This window comes from Leucoraja erinacea, chromosome 23 (assembly GCF_028641065.1).
Source record: "Leucoraja erinacea ecotype New England chromosome 23, Leri_hhj_1, whole genome shotgun sequence".
Lineage (NCBI taxonomy): Eukaryota > Metazoa > Chordata > Chondrichthyes > Rajiformes > Rajidae > Leucoraja > Leucoraja erinaceus.
In genome coordinates this window covers 7,062,265-7,079,136 of record NC_073399.1, presented here as the reverse complement: position 1 = coordinate 7,079,136, position 16,872 = coordinate 7,062,265, and the positions used below count along the sequence as shown (strand labels likewise).

The 16,872-nt window shown below is 47.2% G+C and overlaps 1 protein-coding gene across 1 annotated transcript in view; it reads left to right on the top strand.

Moving 5' to 3' along the window:
• Positions 1-16,872, top strand: part of LOC129708153 (serine/threonine-protein kinase/endoribonuclease IRE1-like) — a 64,767-nt gene that overhangs the window by 33,276 nt on the left and 14,619 nt on the right. The window contains exons 6-16 of the mRNA XM_055653740.1: positions 2,950-3,072; positions 5,610-5,711; positions 6,609-6,870; positions 7,484-7,562; positions 9,244-9,403; positions 10,942-11,060; positions 11,260-11,445; positions 12,763-13,027; positions 13,837-13,927; positions 14,471-14,660; positions 16,409-16,508. Coding sequence (XP_055509715.1) covers positions 2,950-3,072; positions 5,610-5,711; positions 6,609-6,870; positions 7,484-7,562; positions 9,244-9,403; positions 10,942-11,060; positions 11,260-11,445; positions 12,763-13,027; positions 13,837-13,927; positions 14,471-14,660; positions 16,409-16,508 — 1,677 coding nt within the window. The remainder of the gene's footprint in view (positions 1-2,949; positions 3,073-5,609; positions 5,712-6,608; positions 6,871-7,483; positions 7,563-9,243; positions 9,404-10,941; positions 11,061-11,259; positions 11,446-12,762; positions 13,028-13,836; positions 13,928-14,470; positions 14,661-16,408; positions 16,509-16,872) is intronic.

The window sequence follows — 16,872 nt, the reverse complement described above, 5'->3', positions numbered from 1 at the left end:
AAAGTTCTTGGCAAGCGAAGATTTGGATAACGTCTGTTAAACAGTCAATCATCTGATTAGACCAGGTACAATGAGTTCTCTATTTTTGGACTAATTTAAAGTGGTTTACAGATCTTGAGATAGTTTAAAACCAGACCAGAGTGCTGGAGCCACAGCTGCAAACTGCAGTCGCCCTCGATAGTGGCAGTTTTGATGAGCAAATAGGATAGTGAAAAATGTCTTATTTTTAACTGAGTTATTTATAGAACAGTACTGTTTTAGTAAGACTCGTTCAAAGTGCCCACTAATCTTGCTGATTTACCTGAAATTGTATAAATGGAAGGATTAGTAGAACCGTTACAAATCCCCCTGCAGCACACATGGCCACCGTTTGGTAAATCTTCTCATTTTGGGTTAATCCACATTCCAGCTCATAATCCTGCAGGTTCTGCTCTTCAAGGGCCATCACACCTTGAAAAGCTTCCCACTTGCCAGCTGTCCCTTTACTTACAAACAATGTCACTCGTATGACCTCTACAAAATCCTGCCTGACGCTTCCAAAATTGGCCTTGCCCTAATTTAGAGTTTTAACTTGTAGACCAGTCCAATTCTATTCCATTCGGTGGCGCAGTGGTAGAGTTGCTGCCTTACAGGATCTCCAGTTTCCTCCCACATTCAACTGATGTACAGGTTTGTAGGTTAATTAGCTTGGTATAATTGTAAATTGTCCGTAGTGTGTGTAGGGTAGTGTTAGTGTGCGGGGTTCGCTGGTCGGCGCGGATCCGGTGCGATGAAAGACCTGTTTCTGCACTGTATCTCTAAATTAAACAAATTTGAAACAAATAGATTTATAGCCACCAGCCTGAAACTGCTCCACTGCTGTCTGCGTCACTTGTCATACCTTGCTCCCTCAGGAGGTCCAGTGTTACACCCTCTTCAATGGGACCCACTATACGTTGATTATGGACATATTTAACACAACCAAGCCTTCCCGAGTAGCAAATTTCCCCCCTGAAACTAATCACATCAGGTGCCACACTGCAGTCACTTGCCCTACCTCGATGACCTGACTCAAATGGGACCTGGCTGGCATCCATGTATGCTGTAGAGTGACACCGCAGGCAGTGCCACTGTAGCCGACTCTAGTGACTAACTTCTTGTGGTGTCTAAGTGTACCCGTTTCCGATGACCACGAGGTACCCTGAGGTGTTCCGGTTCCTCCCACATCTTGAACACCTGTGGATCGTTAGATTAATTGGTTGTAGCAAATTGTTTTAGAGAGATGTGGAAACAGGCCCTTCGGCCCACCAGGTCCATGCCGACCATCGATCACCCGTTCGCACCAGCTCTATATTATCTCACTTTTACATCATATCTATACACGAAGGGTAACTTACAGAGGGGAATGAACCTACAAACCGCACGTCTTTGGGAGGTGGGAGGAAACCCACGCAGTCACAGGGAGAAGGTGCAAACTCAGCAGCCAGGATCAGGATGGATGCCGGATCTGTGGCACTGAGAGGCAATGGCTCTACCTGCTGCGCCACTGTGCTGCCCATGGCTCTGATTATAAGTGGGTGGTAGGAGGATTATATGGATGTTAATGGGGAAACTGTGGGAGCAGAATCACAAGGAAATTGGGGAATGGGGATGCTCTGAAATGTAGCATGGGCTTGACGGGGCCAAATGGCCTCTTCCATTGTAAGGACGGTATGAAAAGGACTTGGTGTATCAATGCTCCACCCACATTGTCATTGGTGACTACTTCCGCAAATAACTCCATTTGTTGGTCAAGAAAACTTCCGAAACAAATTGATGCTGATTGTTCTTGATTTATCATCCCCTGCAATGACTGATTCATGCAGTCCTTCTAGATGTCTCACGTAAATGTCCCAGGACTAATGTTAGACCAATCCCCCTGTAATTATTCAGCCCATCCCTTTCTCCCATTTTAATCAAGGTTTCACAGCGGTGGGCCGGTATGATGGGTAGTGCCACTGCCACACAGCACCAGAGATCTGGGTTTGAACACAGTTTGTGCATTCTCCCCGTGACCTGCATGGGTTTTCTCTCGTTTCCTCCCACACTCCAAAGACGTACACATTTGTAGTTTAATTGGTTTGGTAAAAATTGTAAAATTGGCCCTAGTGTGTGTGTAGGGCAGTGTTAGTGCACGGGCATCGCTGGCCGGCGTGGACACGGTGAGCTGTTTCTGCACTGTATCTCTAAATTAAACAAATTTGAAACAAATAGAATTATAGCCACTGGCCCAATGCTGTCTGCATCACTTGTCATGCCTTGTTCCCTCAGGAGGTCCAGTGTTACACCCTCTTCAATGGGACCCACTATACATTGATTATGGACACAACCAAGCCTTCCCGAGTAGCAAATTTCCCTCCTGAAACTAATAGCATCAGGTGCCACACTGCAGTCACTTGCCCTACCTTGATGACCCGACTCAAATGGAACCTGGCTGGCGTCCGGGTATGCTGTAGAGTGACACCGCAGACAGTGCCACTGTAGCCAACTCTTGTGACTAACTTCTTGTGGTGTCTGTGTGGAGTGTACCCGTTTGCGATGACCACGAGGTACCCCGAGGTGTTCTGGTTTCCTCCCACATCTTGAACACCTGTGGGCGGGGATCGCTGGTCGGCATGAACTCCTGGGCTGAATGCCCGGTTTCCGCACTGTATCTCTAAACTGAAACTAAATCAGCGACCCCTCTGACACCATATCTGTACTCGGAGAACATGGAAACATGTTCAGAGCCTGCACTGTTTCGTCAACTGCAGGAGTTGAAGGCTGCGATGTGTTTCGTCTGTACTGATTAGATGATTTTACTTGAGCTTGGAGTTTGCCTGAGTTTGGTGTAAACAAAGATGTCTGCTGCGGCTCGTGAAGGGGCTGCTGGTAATTTCTGAAGAAACTCTTAACAATTTATTAAGATCCAGTTTCAATGTGTGTCCTCAGGAAAGAAGCAGGACATCTGGTACGTTGTCGACCCGATGACTGGTGTAAAGCAGCAGACTTTAACAGCATCTTTTGCAGAGAGCATGTGTCCATCTACACCTCTGCTGTACCTTGGACGTACAGGTAAAACACGGCAGGTATTTAGCTTTGTAAATGCTCTCTGAGCAGCAGTGGCCATCTGCTACCTCGGGCCACACAGTGGCTACCTTACAGCGCCAGAGACCCAGATTCCATCCTGACTACAGGCGCGCTCTGAATGAAGTTTGTACAGTCTCCCTGAGACTGTGTGGGTTTTCTCCGGGTGCTCCAGTTTCCTCCCACACTCCAAGAACAAACAGGTCTGTCAGTTAGTTGGCTTCTGCTCAAGACTCGAAGAGAAGAAATGTCTTCTCGTCTCTTGGTGAATCTTTGGAGTTCTCTGCCCAAGAGGGCTAAGGAGGCTCCATATGGATATGTGGGGAATGGAGGGTTATGGATCATGTGCGGGCAGATGAGATGAGTTTGTCTTGGCATCATGTTTGGGAGAGACATTGTGGGCTGAAGTTCCTGTTCCTGTGTAGGCTTATTATTCACTCAGTACATTTTGGTATTTACGGTATCTCTAAACAAAACTAAAAATGATATACGAACAGCTCAGGGAATTGCTATTGTGATAAAAGATGTGTATATATTTACATAATGGTATATGGACACACTGATCTGTTTTGTAGTCAATGCCTACTATGTTCTGTTGTGCTGAAGCAAAGCAAGAATTTCATTGTCCTATCAGGGACACATGACAATAAACTCACTTGGAAAGGGGTTGCATTACTACACGTGTTCTGATGCAACACTTGGATATCATTTGGTCCATTTTGTGCTTCAACTGAGTGACTGGGGCTCCCTCCGGTGGCTGCTCGCGTTTCTGCAACTGCTGAGCCAACTGAATAGGATTGTCAGACAGACTGGGACTAATTGGCAGCTTGAGGGAGGGGGAAAGCTGGGCAGGATTGTTATTTATTTTGTTGCTGGGAAAAGCCTTTGTCAGTGTGGATTCCAGATGTGAGGCAATACTAGGAAACCACAGACCCACAGTGGAAGAAGGATGGATTTGCTGGGAATGGAGGGGAATGGATCGCGTGTAGTGTTGCGATATGGCATGGAAATGAGTCCACGCTAACCAGTGACCACCCGTTTGCACTAGCTCTATGTTATCCCACTTTTACATCCACTCCCTACGTCAGGATTAAACCCGCCTTTAGCGGAGGAGATTAGTTTATCTTTATATTATGTTCAGCACAGGCGTTGTGGGCCGAAGGGCATCTTTCTGTGCCGTGCTGTTCTATGTTATAAGATACCAAAGCTCAAAGTTAAGCTTCACGGAGGAATGCCAGCCAGACGATGGGACTTGTGGAACAGAGGTGGCAGTATTGAGTTTATTGTCACATGTACTGAGGAACAGTGAAGAGCTTTTGTGGCGTGCTAACTAGTCAGACATATTTGTCAGGGGGAAAGGAAAATGAGTTTGCCTTGGAAAGAAGAGTGCTATTTTTAATGTCGCCAGGTGACATGGCAAAGAAAGTGAGATTGATGGCAATCTCGAGACACGAGGAACTGCAGATACGTGTTTACAATAAAAAACACACAATGTGCTGGAGTAACTCAGCCGGTCAGGCAGCATCTGTGGGGGGCATGGGCAGGCGACAGTTCTGGGTGGACCCTTCTTCAGACTTTTGTACATCAGTCTTGTTCTGAAGAAGTGTCTCGACCCGAAACGTCATCCATTCCTTCTCTCCAAAGATGCTGCCTGTCCTGCTGAGTTACTCCAGCATTTTGTTGTGCCTATCTTTGGTTTAAACCAGCATCTGATCTACTCTGATTAAGAAGGTCTACTCTGATTAAGAAGGTCTACTCTGATTAAGAAGGCTCATCAGCGTCTCTTCTTCCTGAGGAGACTGAAGAAGGTCCATCTGTCTCCTCAGATCCTGGTGAACTTCTACCGCTGCACCATCGAGAGCATCCTTACCAACTGCATCACAGTATGGTATGGCAACTGCTCTGTCTCCGACCGGAAGGCATTGCAGAGGGTGGTGAATATTGCCCAACGCATCACCGGTTCCACGCTCCCCTCCATTGAGTCTGTCCAAAGCAAGCGCTGTCTGCGGAGGGCGCTCAGCATCGCCAAGGACTGCTCTCACCCCAACCATGGACTGTTTACCCTCCTACCATCCGGGAGGCGCTACAGGTCTCTCCGTTGCCGAACCAGCAGGTCGAGGAACAGCTTCTTTCCGGCGGCTGTCACTCTACTAAACAACGTACCTCGGTGACTGCCAATCACCCCCCCCCCCCCCCACATACACTTATTATTTTTTAAATTCAAATCGTTTGCTATGTCGCTCTTCAAGGGAGATGCTAAATGCATTTCGTTGTCTCTGTACTGTACACTGACAATGACAATTAAACTTGAATCTGAATCTGAATCTGCAGTTCCTTCCCACAGTCTCATTCTGAAGACGAGTTGGAGCAAAGAATACAAGCGTGTCAGTGAATGTAACCACTTCCTTTAATGAAAATAATTTAATGTTGCCGAACCTCTAGCTTTCAGTGTTAGCAACTTGTCTACTGAAGTCAGTGCTCCCTTGATCCTTTGTTGCGATCTCACACACACTTGTCTTTTGCAGAGTACATGATCACCATGTACGACACCAAGAACCGGGAGGTGCGCTGGAACGCCACCTACTTTGATTACTCATCCACGCTGCCCGATGAAGACACTGAATACAGTGAGTGCGTTCAGTTGTTCGGCTAATGTTCTGCCATCTTGATCATTTTAAAAGGAGTTCTGTAGTCATGCCTACTATGTTCTGTTGTGCTGAAGCAAAGCAAGAATTTCATTGTCCTATCAGGGACACATGACAATAAACTCTCTTGAATCTTGAACCTTGAGATGGTGCATCAACACTCAATTAAATGGCATGAATTTGTCGTTCAATTTGGCAGTCCACTTGCTGACCACTTTAAGTCCCATCCCATTCTCATACTGCCCTTTCTGTCCTGTGCCTCCTCCATTGCCAGAGTGTGGCCACATGCAAACTGGAGGAACAGGTTTCTGAATGGTCCTTCCATAAGCTAGGGTACTGTATGGGTGGCACGATGGCACAGCGGTAGAATTGCTGTCTTACCGCGCCAGAGACCCGGGTTCGATCCTGACGGCAGGTGCTTGTCTGTACGGAGTTTGTTCATTCTCCCCGTGTGGGATTTCACTGGGAACTCTTCCCACACTCCAAAGATGTACAGGTTTGTAGGCTAATTGGCTTGGTATGATTGTCCCTTGTGTGTGTAGGATAGTATTAATGTGCTGGGATTACTGCTCGGTGCAGGCTCGTTGGGCAGAAGGGCCTGTTTTCGCTCTGTCTCTCTAAAAAAACTAAACGGCCTGTGTCCCAGCCAAACCCCACTGGATTACAACTCTTGAATTACCTCAAAACAAATTCCATTTGGTATATTTTACAACAACACAGTTGTTGCTTCCCTGTTTGTACTGGTTCATGAATGATGCTTTGAGAAGTTGAACAGGAATTTGAGGGAAATGACGATAAGATGTAAATTTAAGAGCAACTTGCATGGAGACCATTGATTGCAGCTTCTTGTACGGATAACATCTCTCCACCATCTTTCAGAAATGCTGCACTTTGCATCAAACGGAGACGGGCTTGTGGTGACGGTGGACAGTGAGTCGGGCGATGTTCTGTGGATCCAGAATTACGCCTCCCCCGTGGTGGCCGTGTACATCTGGCAGCAGGAGGGGCTGAGGAAAGTCATGCACACCAATGTCGGCATTGAAACTCTCCGCTACCTCACGTTCATGTCGGGGGAGGTGGGACGCATCACCAAGTGGAAGTACCCCTTCCTGAAAGAGGCGGAAACCAAGCAAAAGCTGATGTAAGTGCACTTGTACCGTTTGTTGAGCAAATGCGTGCGTTAGGAGATGGCACAAATGATCACGTATCCTTCACAGTTGCAACAAGATGGAGTGAATGATTCAACAGCACATTTAACTGGTGAAAACCCAGAAGCAGCCTCCACCTGTGCAATGCCTTCAAAGTAGCTCAGGTCAGCATTATAGAACAGAAACCGATGGGCTTGGAGGAAATATCAGTTGACCAAGGGTTTAATCAAGGAGGAAGTTTTATGGAGCATCTTAAAGGAGCAAGGTGAGGCATGGAGTCGCCATTGGAAGTGCGCTGATAGTTTGGGTGTTTCCAGGCTGTGGGCAGATTACAGAGATGGGAGGGATGGACACTGTGAAAATGCTTTCTTTAAATTGCCCCTTCCTGGGTTCTGCTTCCGGCCGTGACAGTATTCCTAGACTTGATGGGACGAATGGCATAATTCTGCTCCTAGAACCTACGAGACGGTGGAGGAGGGGGAAGGAACTGGTTGACAGTGTGGGGGGAGCTGGGAGAGCGGAAAGAAAGGTGTATATGGGTGTGTGTGGTGGGAAGATTTCTGATGGGCAGCTGCATTTCCATTCCATTCTGTGACCTTTCCTTAGGCCGACTCTGTACGTGGGGAAATACTCCACCAGTCTGTACGCATCATCGTCATTGGTCCATGAAGGAGTGGCTGTTGTGGTAGGAAATTGTACTTTCATTTACCTTTATATATCAAATCGGGCTTTATTTAAAATAACCATTATCTGATAGTATCAGTTCATAAGTTCATTTATTGTCACATACACCAATTGGTGTAGTGAAATTCTCTGGCCAGGTCAGTCATACAATTTAATAAGCAACAGACTCAGAAAACACATTTTAACATAAACATCCATCACAGTGACTCCTACACATTCCTCACTGTGATGGAAGGCAAAAATAAAGTTCCTGACCTTTCCTGAAAGTATATGACTAACATTATCCAATGTCTCTCTTCAGTTGAAGGTACACAAAATTGCTGGAGAAACTCAGCGGGTGCAGCAGCATCTATAGAGCGAAGGAAATAGGCGACGTTTCGGGCCGAAACCCTTCTTCAGACTGATGGGGGGTGGGGGGGGGGAGAAGGAAGGAAAAGGGGAGGAGGAGGAGCCCGAGGACGGGCGGATAGGAGGGTGGGAAGAGACAGCTAGAGGGTTAAGGAAGGGGAGGAGACAGCAAGGGCTAGCAAAATTGGGAGAAGTCAATGTTAATGCCATCCGGACGTAAGGTCCCCAGGCGGAATATGAGGTGCTGTTCCTCCAATTTCCGCTGTTGCTCACTCTGGCAATTGAGGAGACCCAGGACAGAGAGGTCGGATTGGGAATGGGAGGGGGAGTTGAAGTGCTGAGCCACCGGGAGGTCAGGTTGGTTATTGCGGACTGAGCGGAGGTGTTCGGCAAAACGATCGCCCAACCTGCGCTTGGTCTCCCCCGATGTAAATCAGCTGACACCTAGAGCAGCGGATGCAGTAGATGAGGTTGGAGGAGATGCAGGTGAACCTTTGTCGCACCTGGAACGATTGCTTGGGTCCTTGAATGGAGTCGAGGGGGGAGGTGAAGGGACAGGTGTTGCATTTATTGCGGTTGCAACGGAAAGTACCCGGGGAGGGGGTGGTGCGGGAGGGAAGGGAAGAATTGACAAGGGAGTTGCGGAGGGAGCGGTCTTTGCGGAAGGCAGACATGGGGGGAGATGGGAAGATGTGGCGAGTGGTGGGGTCACTCTTCAGTTGATTATTTTCACTAAACTGCTATGTAAAGCTGACAATTAATATGAAACTGAGATACTTGGGCACTTAGTGAGAGGACAAAGATGTCGTCAGTGTTTAGTTTAGAGATACAGCACAGAAACAGGCCCTCATGCCCACCGAGTCCGCGCCAACCAGCGATCGCCGCACATTAACACTATCCTACACACACTAAGGGCAATTTTTACATTTTTACCAAGCCAATTAACCTACAGACATGTACATCTTTGGAGTGTGGGAGGAGACTGGAGCTTCCCGGAGAAAACCCATGCGGTCACGAGAAGAATGTACAAACTCCGTACAGACAGCACCCGGAGTCAGGATCGACCCGGATCTCTGGCGCTATAAAGCAGCAAGTCTACTGCTGTGCACTGTGCTGCCCCGGAGGAGATTTTGTGTACCGTTAGTGATTTAAGGAATGTGTTTTCACGCAACCACTATTTAACTTAGCAAACTGGCCCATTTTACAGGAGCAACAGACGACACTTAGCAAGACGCAGAGAGTTTGGATAAATATTTGATGAAAGTGCTAGGTTTCATGGGTTCTCTTAAAGGTGCAACTGTAGCGTATCTCTAACACCGCCTCTGTTTTCACAGCCACGAGGCAGTGCCTTCCCACTACTTGAAGGTCCTAAAACAGAGCACGTTACAATCGCAGACCGTGGAGAATGTGACACCACCCCCAGTATCAACGTTAACTTCGCACCAGGTGTCAAAAACACAATCGATTATCTAAGGAACCAGTGGTTTCTGATCGGTAAGAATCATTGTGGGCAGCAGGGGGCAGTGTGACCAGTGTTGCTCGGTGTTAAAGGCTCCCCCGGGAAAGGTCACCGTCGGCACAACTCCGCAGGAAAGCCGGCTCTAGGCAAGGTCCCCAGCAATGGCACGGGATCAATCCTGACCTTGGATGCTGTCTGTGTGGAGTTTGCACGTTCTCCTCGTGATCAGATTAATCCGGATACTCCAGTTTCCTTTCACTCAAAACAAACCTTTGTTGTAATTTGGGTTTGGCCGTACTGACATTTGACCACGTGAAGGGATTCGGGCGGCACGATGGCGTAGCATTAGAGCTGCCTTACAACGCCGGAGACCCGGGTTCGATCCTGACTATGGGTGCTGTCTATACGGAGTTTGCACGTTCTCCCCGTGACCTGCGTGGGTTTTTCACCGAGATCTTCGGTTTCCTCCCACATTGTCCCCAGTGTGTGTAGGGTAGTGTGAGCGTGTAGGTGCGGACTCGGTGGGGCCGAAAGGCCTGTTTCCAGGCTGTATAACTAAACAAAACCGCAGGGCTCGCACTACCCTCAGTATCTTCACCGCGCTGCCCTGTGTGATGCTCACTGCTCTGCTCGTCCCTGCAGTCAGCGTTGAGCTCAGCTTTAACAGCACGCGTTATTTCCCTTTTTTTTAATTATTTTTATTAGAAGCAATTGTACAAGAATAAAACATTTGGCATGTAAAATTATACAATTATTGTACAGCTTCAATTTTGACCTTTTAACCTGAAAATGAGGGAAAAGAAGAGAAGGAAAAAGTGAAAAGTGAAGAGAGTAGTGTGGCCAAAGAGCGAGTAAAGATATAAGAGAGGAAAAGGGGGGAAAAAAAGAACAAAGTGGAGATGTACCTGCCCCTCGGTCCCCCCCCACCCACCTATCCCAACCCATAGTTGGATTTCAAATCCAAATTTGTGTGCCATACTATCCTTGTAAGAATTCGGTAATGGGTGTCCATGTCTTGAAAACTTGATCTGGTTTTTCTGCCAAGACAAGCCTAATATTTTCCAAATGTAGTGCCTAGGACATGTTTGTAATCCACATCTTTACAGTAGGGACTGATGTGTGTTTCCAAAATTTAAGTATTCGTTTTTTTCGCCGTTATCAGGCCATAATTAAGGAAACGTCTTTGAAATAATGTTTACTCAGAACAGACTTCTGACGTACCTAGACTAATCAATTCTGTGTCGGGGTCCAATTTTATTTTAAGTATTTTAGAAACAATTCCAAAAATTCCTCTCCAGAAATTATGTAACTTTATACAGGAGGCAAAAGAATGAGTTATGGTTGCTTCCTGAAATCCTGAAAATGAATGGTTGCTTCCTGAAATCCTGAAAATGGATGGTTGCTTCCTGAAATTTATCACAAATAGAGGAAACATTTGGGAAGATCTTATTCAGTTTAGACTTTGAATAATAAAGTCTATGCAGTATTTTAAATTGTATTAACGAATGCCTAACGTTAAGAGAACAGTTATGTGTATATGACGAAGGCTTTCCTCCACTTGTGTTATTTCCAGGTCACCATGAACTGCCACTGGCAGCACACACCAAGATCCTCAACGACTTTCCTGAAAATGTGCAGAAAATTCCCGACAACATCATCGCCACCAGCCCGCAGAATGACCTATTTGAAGATGTACGTATGTCTTACTACTTATGGACTGTTTTCAAACGTACCGACGTGCCACACCGTAACAGTGGCGTAACAACGCCTTTCAAGTGAAAATGTGTTTTGGGTTAAGCATGGTGTTTCTGTGAGTGGCGACGTCTCTTCCTGCATCGATTCACATTTGCCTTTTTCAGACACGCTGTTTCTTTTTCAACATTTATTTCAGCATTACCCAAGCATTGATGAAGTTGCGGAGGACTTTGACATTCTTAACGGCCTCAACGAAAAATACAGCACATCGCAGCCAAAGCACGAGGCTCCTGTGGACTCTGTGCTGAAGGACATGGCCACCATTGTCTTCAGTACCTTTCTGCTGGCTGGATGGGTGGCCTTTGTCATCACCTACCCTAAGGTAGTACGCACTGCAACTCTGTGTAGTGGTTGGGGCAGCATTTAGATAAGGCATGTACGAGATAGAGTCCGATAAGAGAGCGTGGCCCTCAACAAATGTGCCATTTAACCCAGGTTTTTGTATGTACTGATTGATTGAAAAATCCAGCATGGAAACAGGCCCTTCGGCCCATTGAGTCCTTACCGACCATTGATGACCTGTGCACATCGGTTCCTTGTTATCCCACTTTCTCATCCACTCCCTACACAGTAGAGGCTGTTTACAGAGGCCAATCGGCCTACAGACCCACACGTCTTTGAGATGTGGGAGGAAACTGAAGCACCTGGAGGAAATCCATGCAAGCACAGGGAGAACATGCATATCCCACAAGGACAGCACTCGAGGCCAGGATTGAACCTGGTCTCACTGGCGCTGATCTACCATTTGCACCACTGTGCCTTCTCTTTCTGTTAACTTGCCTCTCAAACTTTGCTTGTTTGTTTAATAATACTGCTTTGTTTTGTTGAAAGATATAAGTTCATCATTTCATAAGTGATTAGGCCATTTGGCTCATCAAGTCTACTCGTCCATCCAATCCTGGCTGATCATCTCTCCCTCTCAACCCCATTCTCTGGCTTTCTCCACTAAGGGAGATCTCAGTTGCAAGATCTGCATTAATTGGAGCCTGTGTAAATCCAAATCTCCTGAGGATGGTGAGGAGTTGCACTCGGACTTTTGGCCCTTTCACTGGGGACACACAGAAGTCCTGAGTAATTAGCAGGAGGAGTGCAGCATATCCCACACAGCCTGCCTGCCTGCCTGCCTACTCTCCACTTTGCGGTTGCAGCTTCTAGACTGTGGAACAGCATCCCTCTTCCTATCAGAACTGCCCCCTCCATCGACTCTTTTAAGTCGGGACTTAAAACTCATCTTTACTCTCAAGCCTTTCTTGACGTCCTCTGAGGGAGGGCTACATGTATGTATTTATGTATGTACTCAATCTATGAACCATTGTTGTATAACGTTAGTACCTCCACCAATGTAAAGCACTTTGGCCAACGAGAGTTGTTTTTTAATTGTGCTATAGAAATAAAAGTGACTTGACTTGACTACATGACCTGTTGCTCAATCTACAGGCACCACATTGACCTAGTCCACCACTTCACAGTTCATAGAGCAGTCATTCTATAACGCCAGGCACTGCCTGGGCAGAAGGTCATCTGTGCCGTACATGCATCTGTGTTATTTGAACAAAATCTGTTGAAATGCAATACTAATTTCTGTATTAATGTGGTGGCTCCGGTAGTTAGCCGATTAAAAATCCTTCTTTTTGCTTAGACTGTGCAGCAGCAGCAACAGTTGCAACATGAGCAGTTTCAGAAGCACCTGGAGGAAAGGCTGGAGCTCATGCAGAAGCGGCAACTCATTTTCCGCCCCCCCATCCTAGGCCCAGGGTCCGACTTTGTGGAAACGCCGCGACTGAGGACGGAGAGTTCCAGCACCAACACTCCCAGCGTGTCACCTCGAGTGTCCAACCATTCCGTGTATTCCAACCACTCCATCTCCGAGTTCGGCAGCTCCGCCACGGAACAAGAAGATGGAGGTAAAAGGGTGGGGGTGGAGTCGAGCATACCTCCCGCAGTGGATGGGTGGGGGTGGGGGCGGGGTGGGGGGGGGGGGGGGGCGGGGGGAAGGGGAATCTGATTGATTCTTGCAAATGCTGGTTTATACCGAAGATAGACACAAAATGGTGGAGTAACTCAGTGGGACAGGCAGCATCTCTGTGGAGAAGGAATGGGTGACATTTCGTGTCAGACTGAAGAAGGGTCTCGACCTACAAACCTCTATGCCTTTGAGTGTGGGAGGAAACCGGAACAATAGGTGCAGGAGGTCCATTTGACCCTTTGAGCCAGCACTGCCATTCAATATGATCATGGCTGATCATCCCCAATCAGTACCCCGTTCCTGCCTTCTCCCCATATCCCCTGACTCTGCTAATTTTAAGAGCCCTATCTAGCTCTCTCTTGAAAGCATCCAGAGAACCTGACTCCACCGCCCTCTGAGGCAGAGAATTCCACAGCCTAACCACCCTCTGTGAGAATATGTGTTTCCTCGTCTCCGTTCTAAATGGCTTACTCCTTATTCTTAAACTGTGCCCCTGGTTCTGGACTCCCCCAACATCGGGCACATATTTCCATGAACACCAGGAGAAAGCTCACACAGGTCACGGGGAACGTACAATCTTCACACGGACAGATTGGGATTGAACCCACGTCTCTGGCGCTGCAGTTAGCAACTAGTACTGTGCCATTGTGCCACCTTCGAGAGAGTATGAGGGAATCGTATTTACTGTTTTATTAATGTATCTTGTCTCAAAGGAAATAGGTTTACCCCTTTGCCGTTGTTCCTCAGATGACGATTCTGATATGGTGAGAGTTGGGAAGATTGTGTTTCATCCAAAGGATGTCCTGGGACATGGAGCTGAAGGAACGATTGTATTCAAGTACGTACCGTTCATTTCCACGATCTGGAATATGTGATTTAAACAGTCGCTTGTGGTGAAAGTTAGCTTCTTGTGGACAGAGATTACTCCTGGTTGGAGATGCACAGTACTGCAGATGCTGGAATCTTCAGTAAAATACAAAGTGCTGGAGGAACTCAGCGGGTCAGGCAGCGTCTGTGGAAGGAATTGACAGGCGATATTTTGGATCTGGACCCTTCTTCAGTCTTGCTTCAGTACTGAATAACTCAGCGGGTCAGGCAGCCTCTCTGGAGAACATGGATAGGTGATGTTTTGGGTCAGGACCCTTCTTCAGACTGATCCCGACTCAAGCCGAAACGTCACCTATCCATGTTCCCCAGAGATGCTGCCTGACCCTCTGAGTTACTCCAGTACTCTGTTGTTTTTTGTAAACCAGCATCTGCAGTTCCTTGTGTTTCCTCTTGTTTGAGCACCCTTACTACTCAACCTAAAACAGCTGTCTTCCTTTAAGCAATGAATCCGGATGTTTTTAACTTGCGACTTTCTGGGCCTTGTCTTCCCAAGGGGCAGGTTTGATGATCGATACGTGGCGGTCAAGAGGATCTTGCCCGAATGCTTCAGCTTCGCGGACCGCGAGGTGCAGCTTCTGCGCGAGTCGGACGAGCACCCGAACGTGATCCGTTACTTCTGCACCGAGAAGGACCGGCAGTTCCAGTACATAGCCACGGAGCTGTGCACTGCTACTCTGCAGGAGGTGAGGACCGCAGTGGCTGCATCACTGCTCAATGCCGCGGCAAGAGTGGCATCCAGCAGACAGTGCCACAGTGGTGTGAACTGTCATCTATGCCAGCCATTACATTTATAAATAGACACAAACGTGTTGCAGCAACTCAGCTGATACAATAGTGGTGTTTCAAGGTCAGTTTATTGTCCCATGTACCAAGTAAAGGGCCTGTCCCACTTGGGCGTTATTTGCGCGTCATTTATGCGTCACGACGCGCGCGTGGTGAGACGTGCCGTAGGTTGTGATGCGCGGTAGCCCGTGGCGCCCTGGGATGTTGCGATTCTCAAAATCCTCACGTGCCACCTGTGTGTCACGCAAATGGCATCCAAGTGGGACAGGCCCTAAGGGACAGTGAAATTTGTGTTCCATTACAGACATACTAAGTGAAAAGCAACAAGACACACAACCGCATAAAAGTTAACATAAACATCCACCACAGTGGTGGGCACATGGATATGTACATGGATATGCAGGGAATGGAGAAATATGGATTAAGTGCACATTAGATTAGTTTACCTTGGCATCACACAGTGACCTCCATAATGTTTGGGACAAAGACCCATCATTTATTTATTTGCCGCTATACTCCACAATTTGAGATTTGTAATAGAAAAGCAATGTCATGTAATGAACGCAGTCATGTTTAGTATTTTGTTGCATATCCTTTGCATTCAATGAGGTTCAAAGGTTCATTTATTGTCACATACACCAATTGGTGTAGTGAAATTCAAGTTGCCATTGCAGCACATTAATAAGAATACAACATAATATTATAAAGGAACTTAACATTAAACATAAAAACATCCTCCCACAATGGTTCCTACTGTGAGGGAAGGCACAAAGTCCAGTCCCCATCCCCTTGCCAACCCATAGTCGAGCCTATTGAGGCCCCCGCAGTCGCCGCTACAGCAGCCCGATGTTTCAGGCCCTTCTCGCCGGGTGATGGTGCTCCAGCGTCGGGAGAACCCTCTCAGCGCCTTGGGATACCTGGAACGGCCGCTTCCTTACCGGAGACCGCGGCTTCCGAAGCCGACAGGCCACGTTGGACAGACCTCCACCACTGGCGATCTCGGCGAAAGATCCCAGGCTCTGCGATGTCAAAGTCAGCGCCGCCGCCCGCGGCTGGCCGCTCCACAGACCCGCAGAAGTCTTCTGCGGACAGTGGTCATTGACAAATCCACACCTGAAGAGTGTCTCAGATCAGTCGTACAAGTGTTTGGGGATTTTTCTTTATTATAGAGAGAATTCTTCTGTCATCAGCTGTGAAGATCTTCCGTGACCTGCCAGTCCCTTTGCGATTAGTAAGCTCACCAGTGCTCTCTTTTTTCTTAATGATGTTCCAAACAGTTGATTTTGGTAAGCCTAAGGTTTGGCTGATGTCTCTAACAGTTTTATTCTTGTTTCTCAGTCTCATAATGGTTTCTTTGACTTTCACTGGCACAACTTTGGTCCTCATGTTAATAAACAGCAATAAAAGTTTCCAAATGTGATGGAAAGACTAGGTGCTGAGAGCTCTCTTATACGATTAGAAATTTCTATTAGAAATCTCAAATGATGGAGTACAGAGGCAAATAAATAAATGATAGGTCTTTGTCCCAAACATTATGGAGGGCACTGTATCTGGCACAACATTTTGGGCTGAAATGCCTGTTCTATTGTTTGTTTTGTGGTTGCACCTGACTCTTGTAACAAATGTCATGGTTTTTGCTCTTTCTCAGTATGTTGAACAAAAGGACTTTGATCGCCATGGCTTGGAGCCTATAATTCTTCTTCAACAAACCACATCCGGCCTGGCCTATTTACACTCGCTCAATATCGGTAAGCAAAGCACACGTACCTGCCAGCATCTTCAGCCTTGCTGCTGACTGTGGTGCCCTCAATTCACTAAACACGTGTGTGGGGCAGGGCACGGGGGAGGGAGAAGGAAGATCCTCCTGAGCTCTCGGCAGAAGGAATAACAGTGGCAGTACAAATATAAACACACCGTGCTGTGAATATGAAATATGTAATGATTTAGGTCCTTATTTTGATTTCTTGAAACTATAGATTTCCCTTTTAAATTTGGAGGGCCCAGTTTGAGACGCCTGTGTAAAGTTTAGTTTAGAGATACAGCGCAGAAACAAGCCCTTCGGCCCACCGGGTCCACACCGACCAGCGATCCCCGCATATTAACACTAGAGAC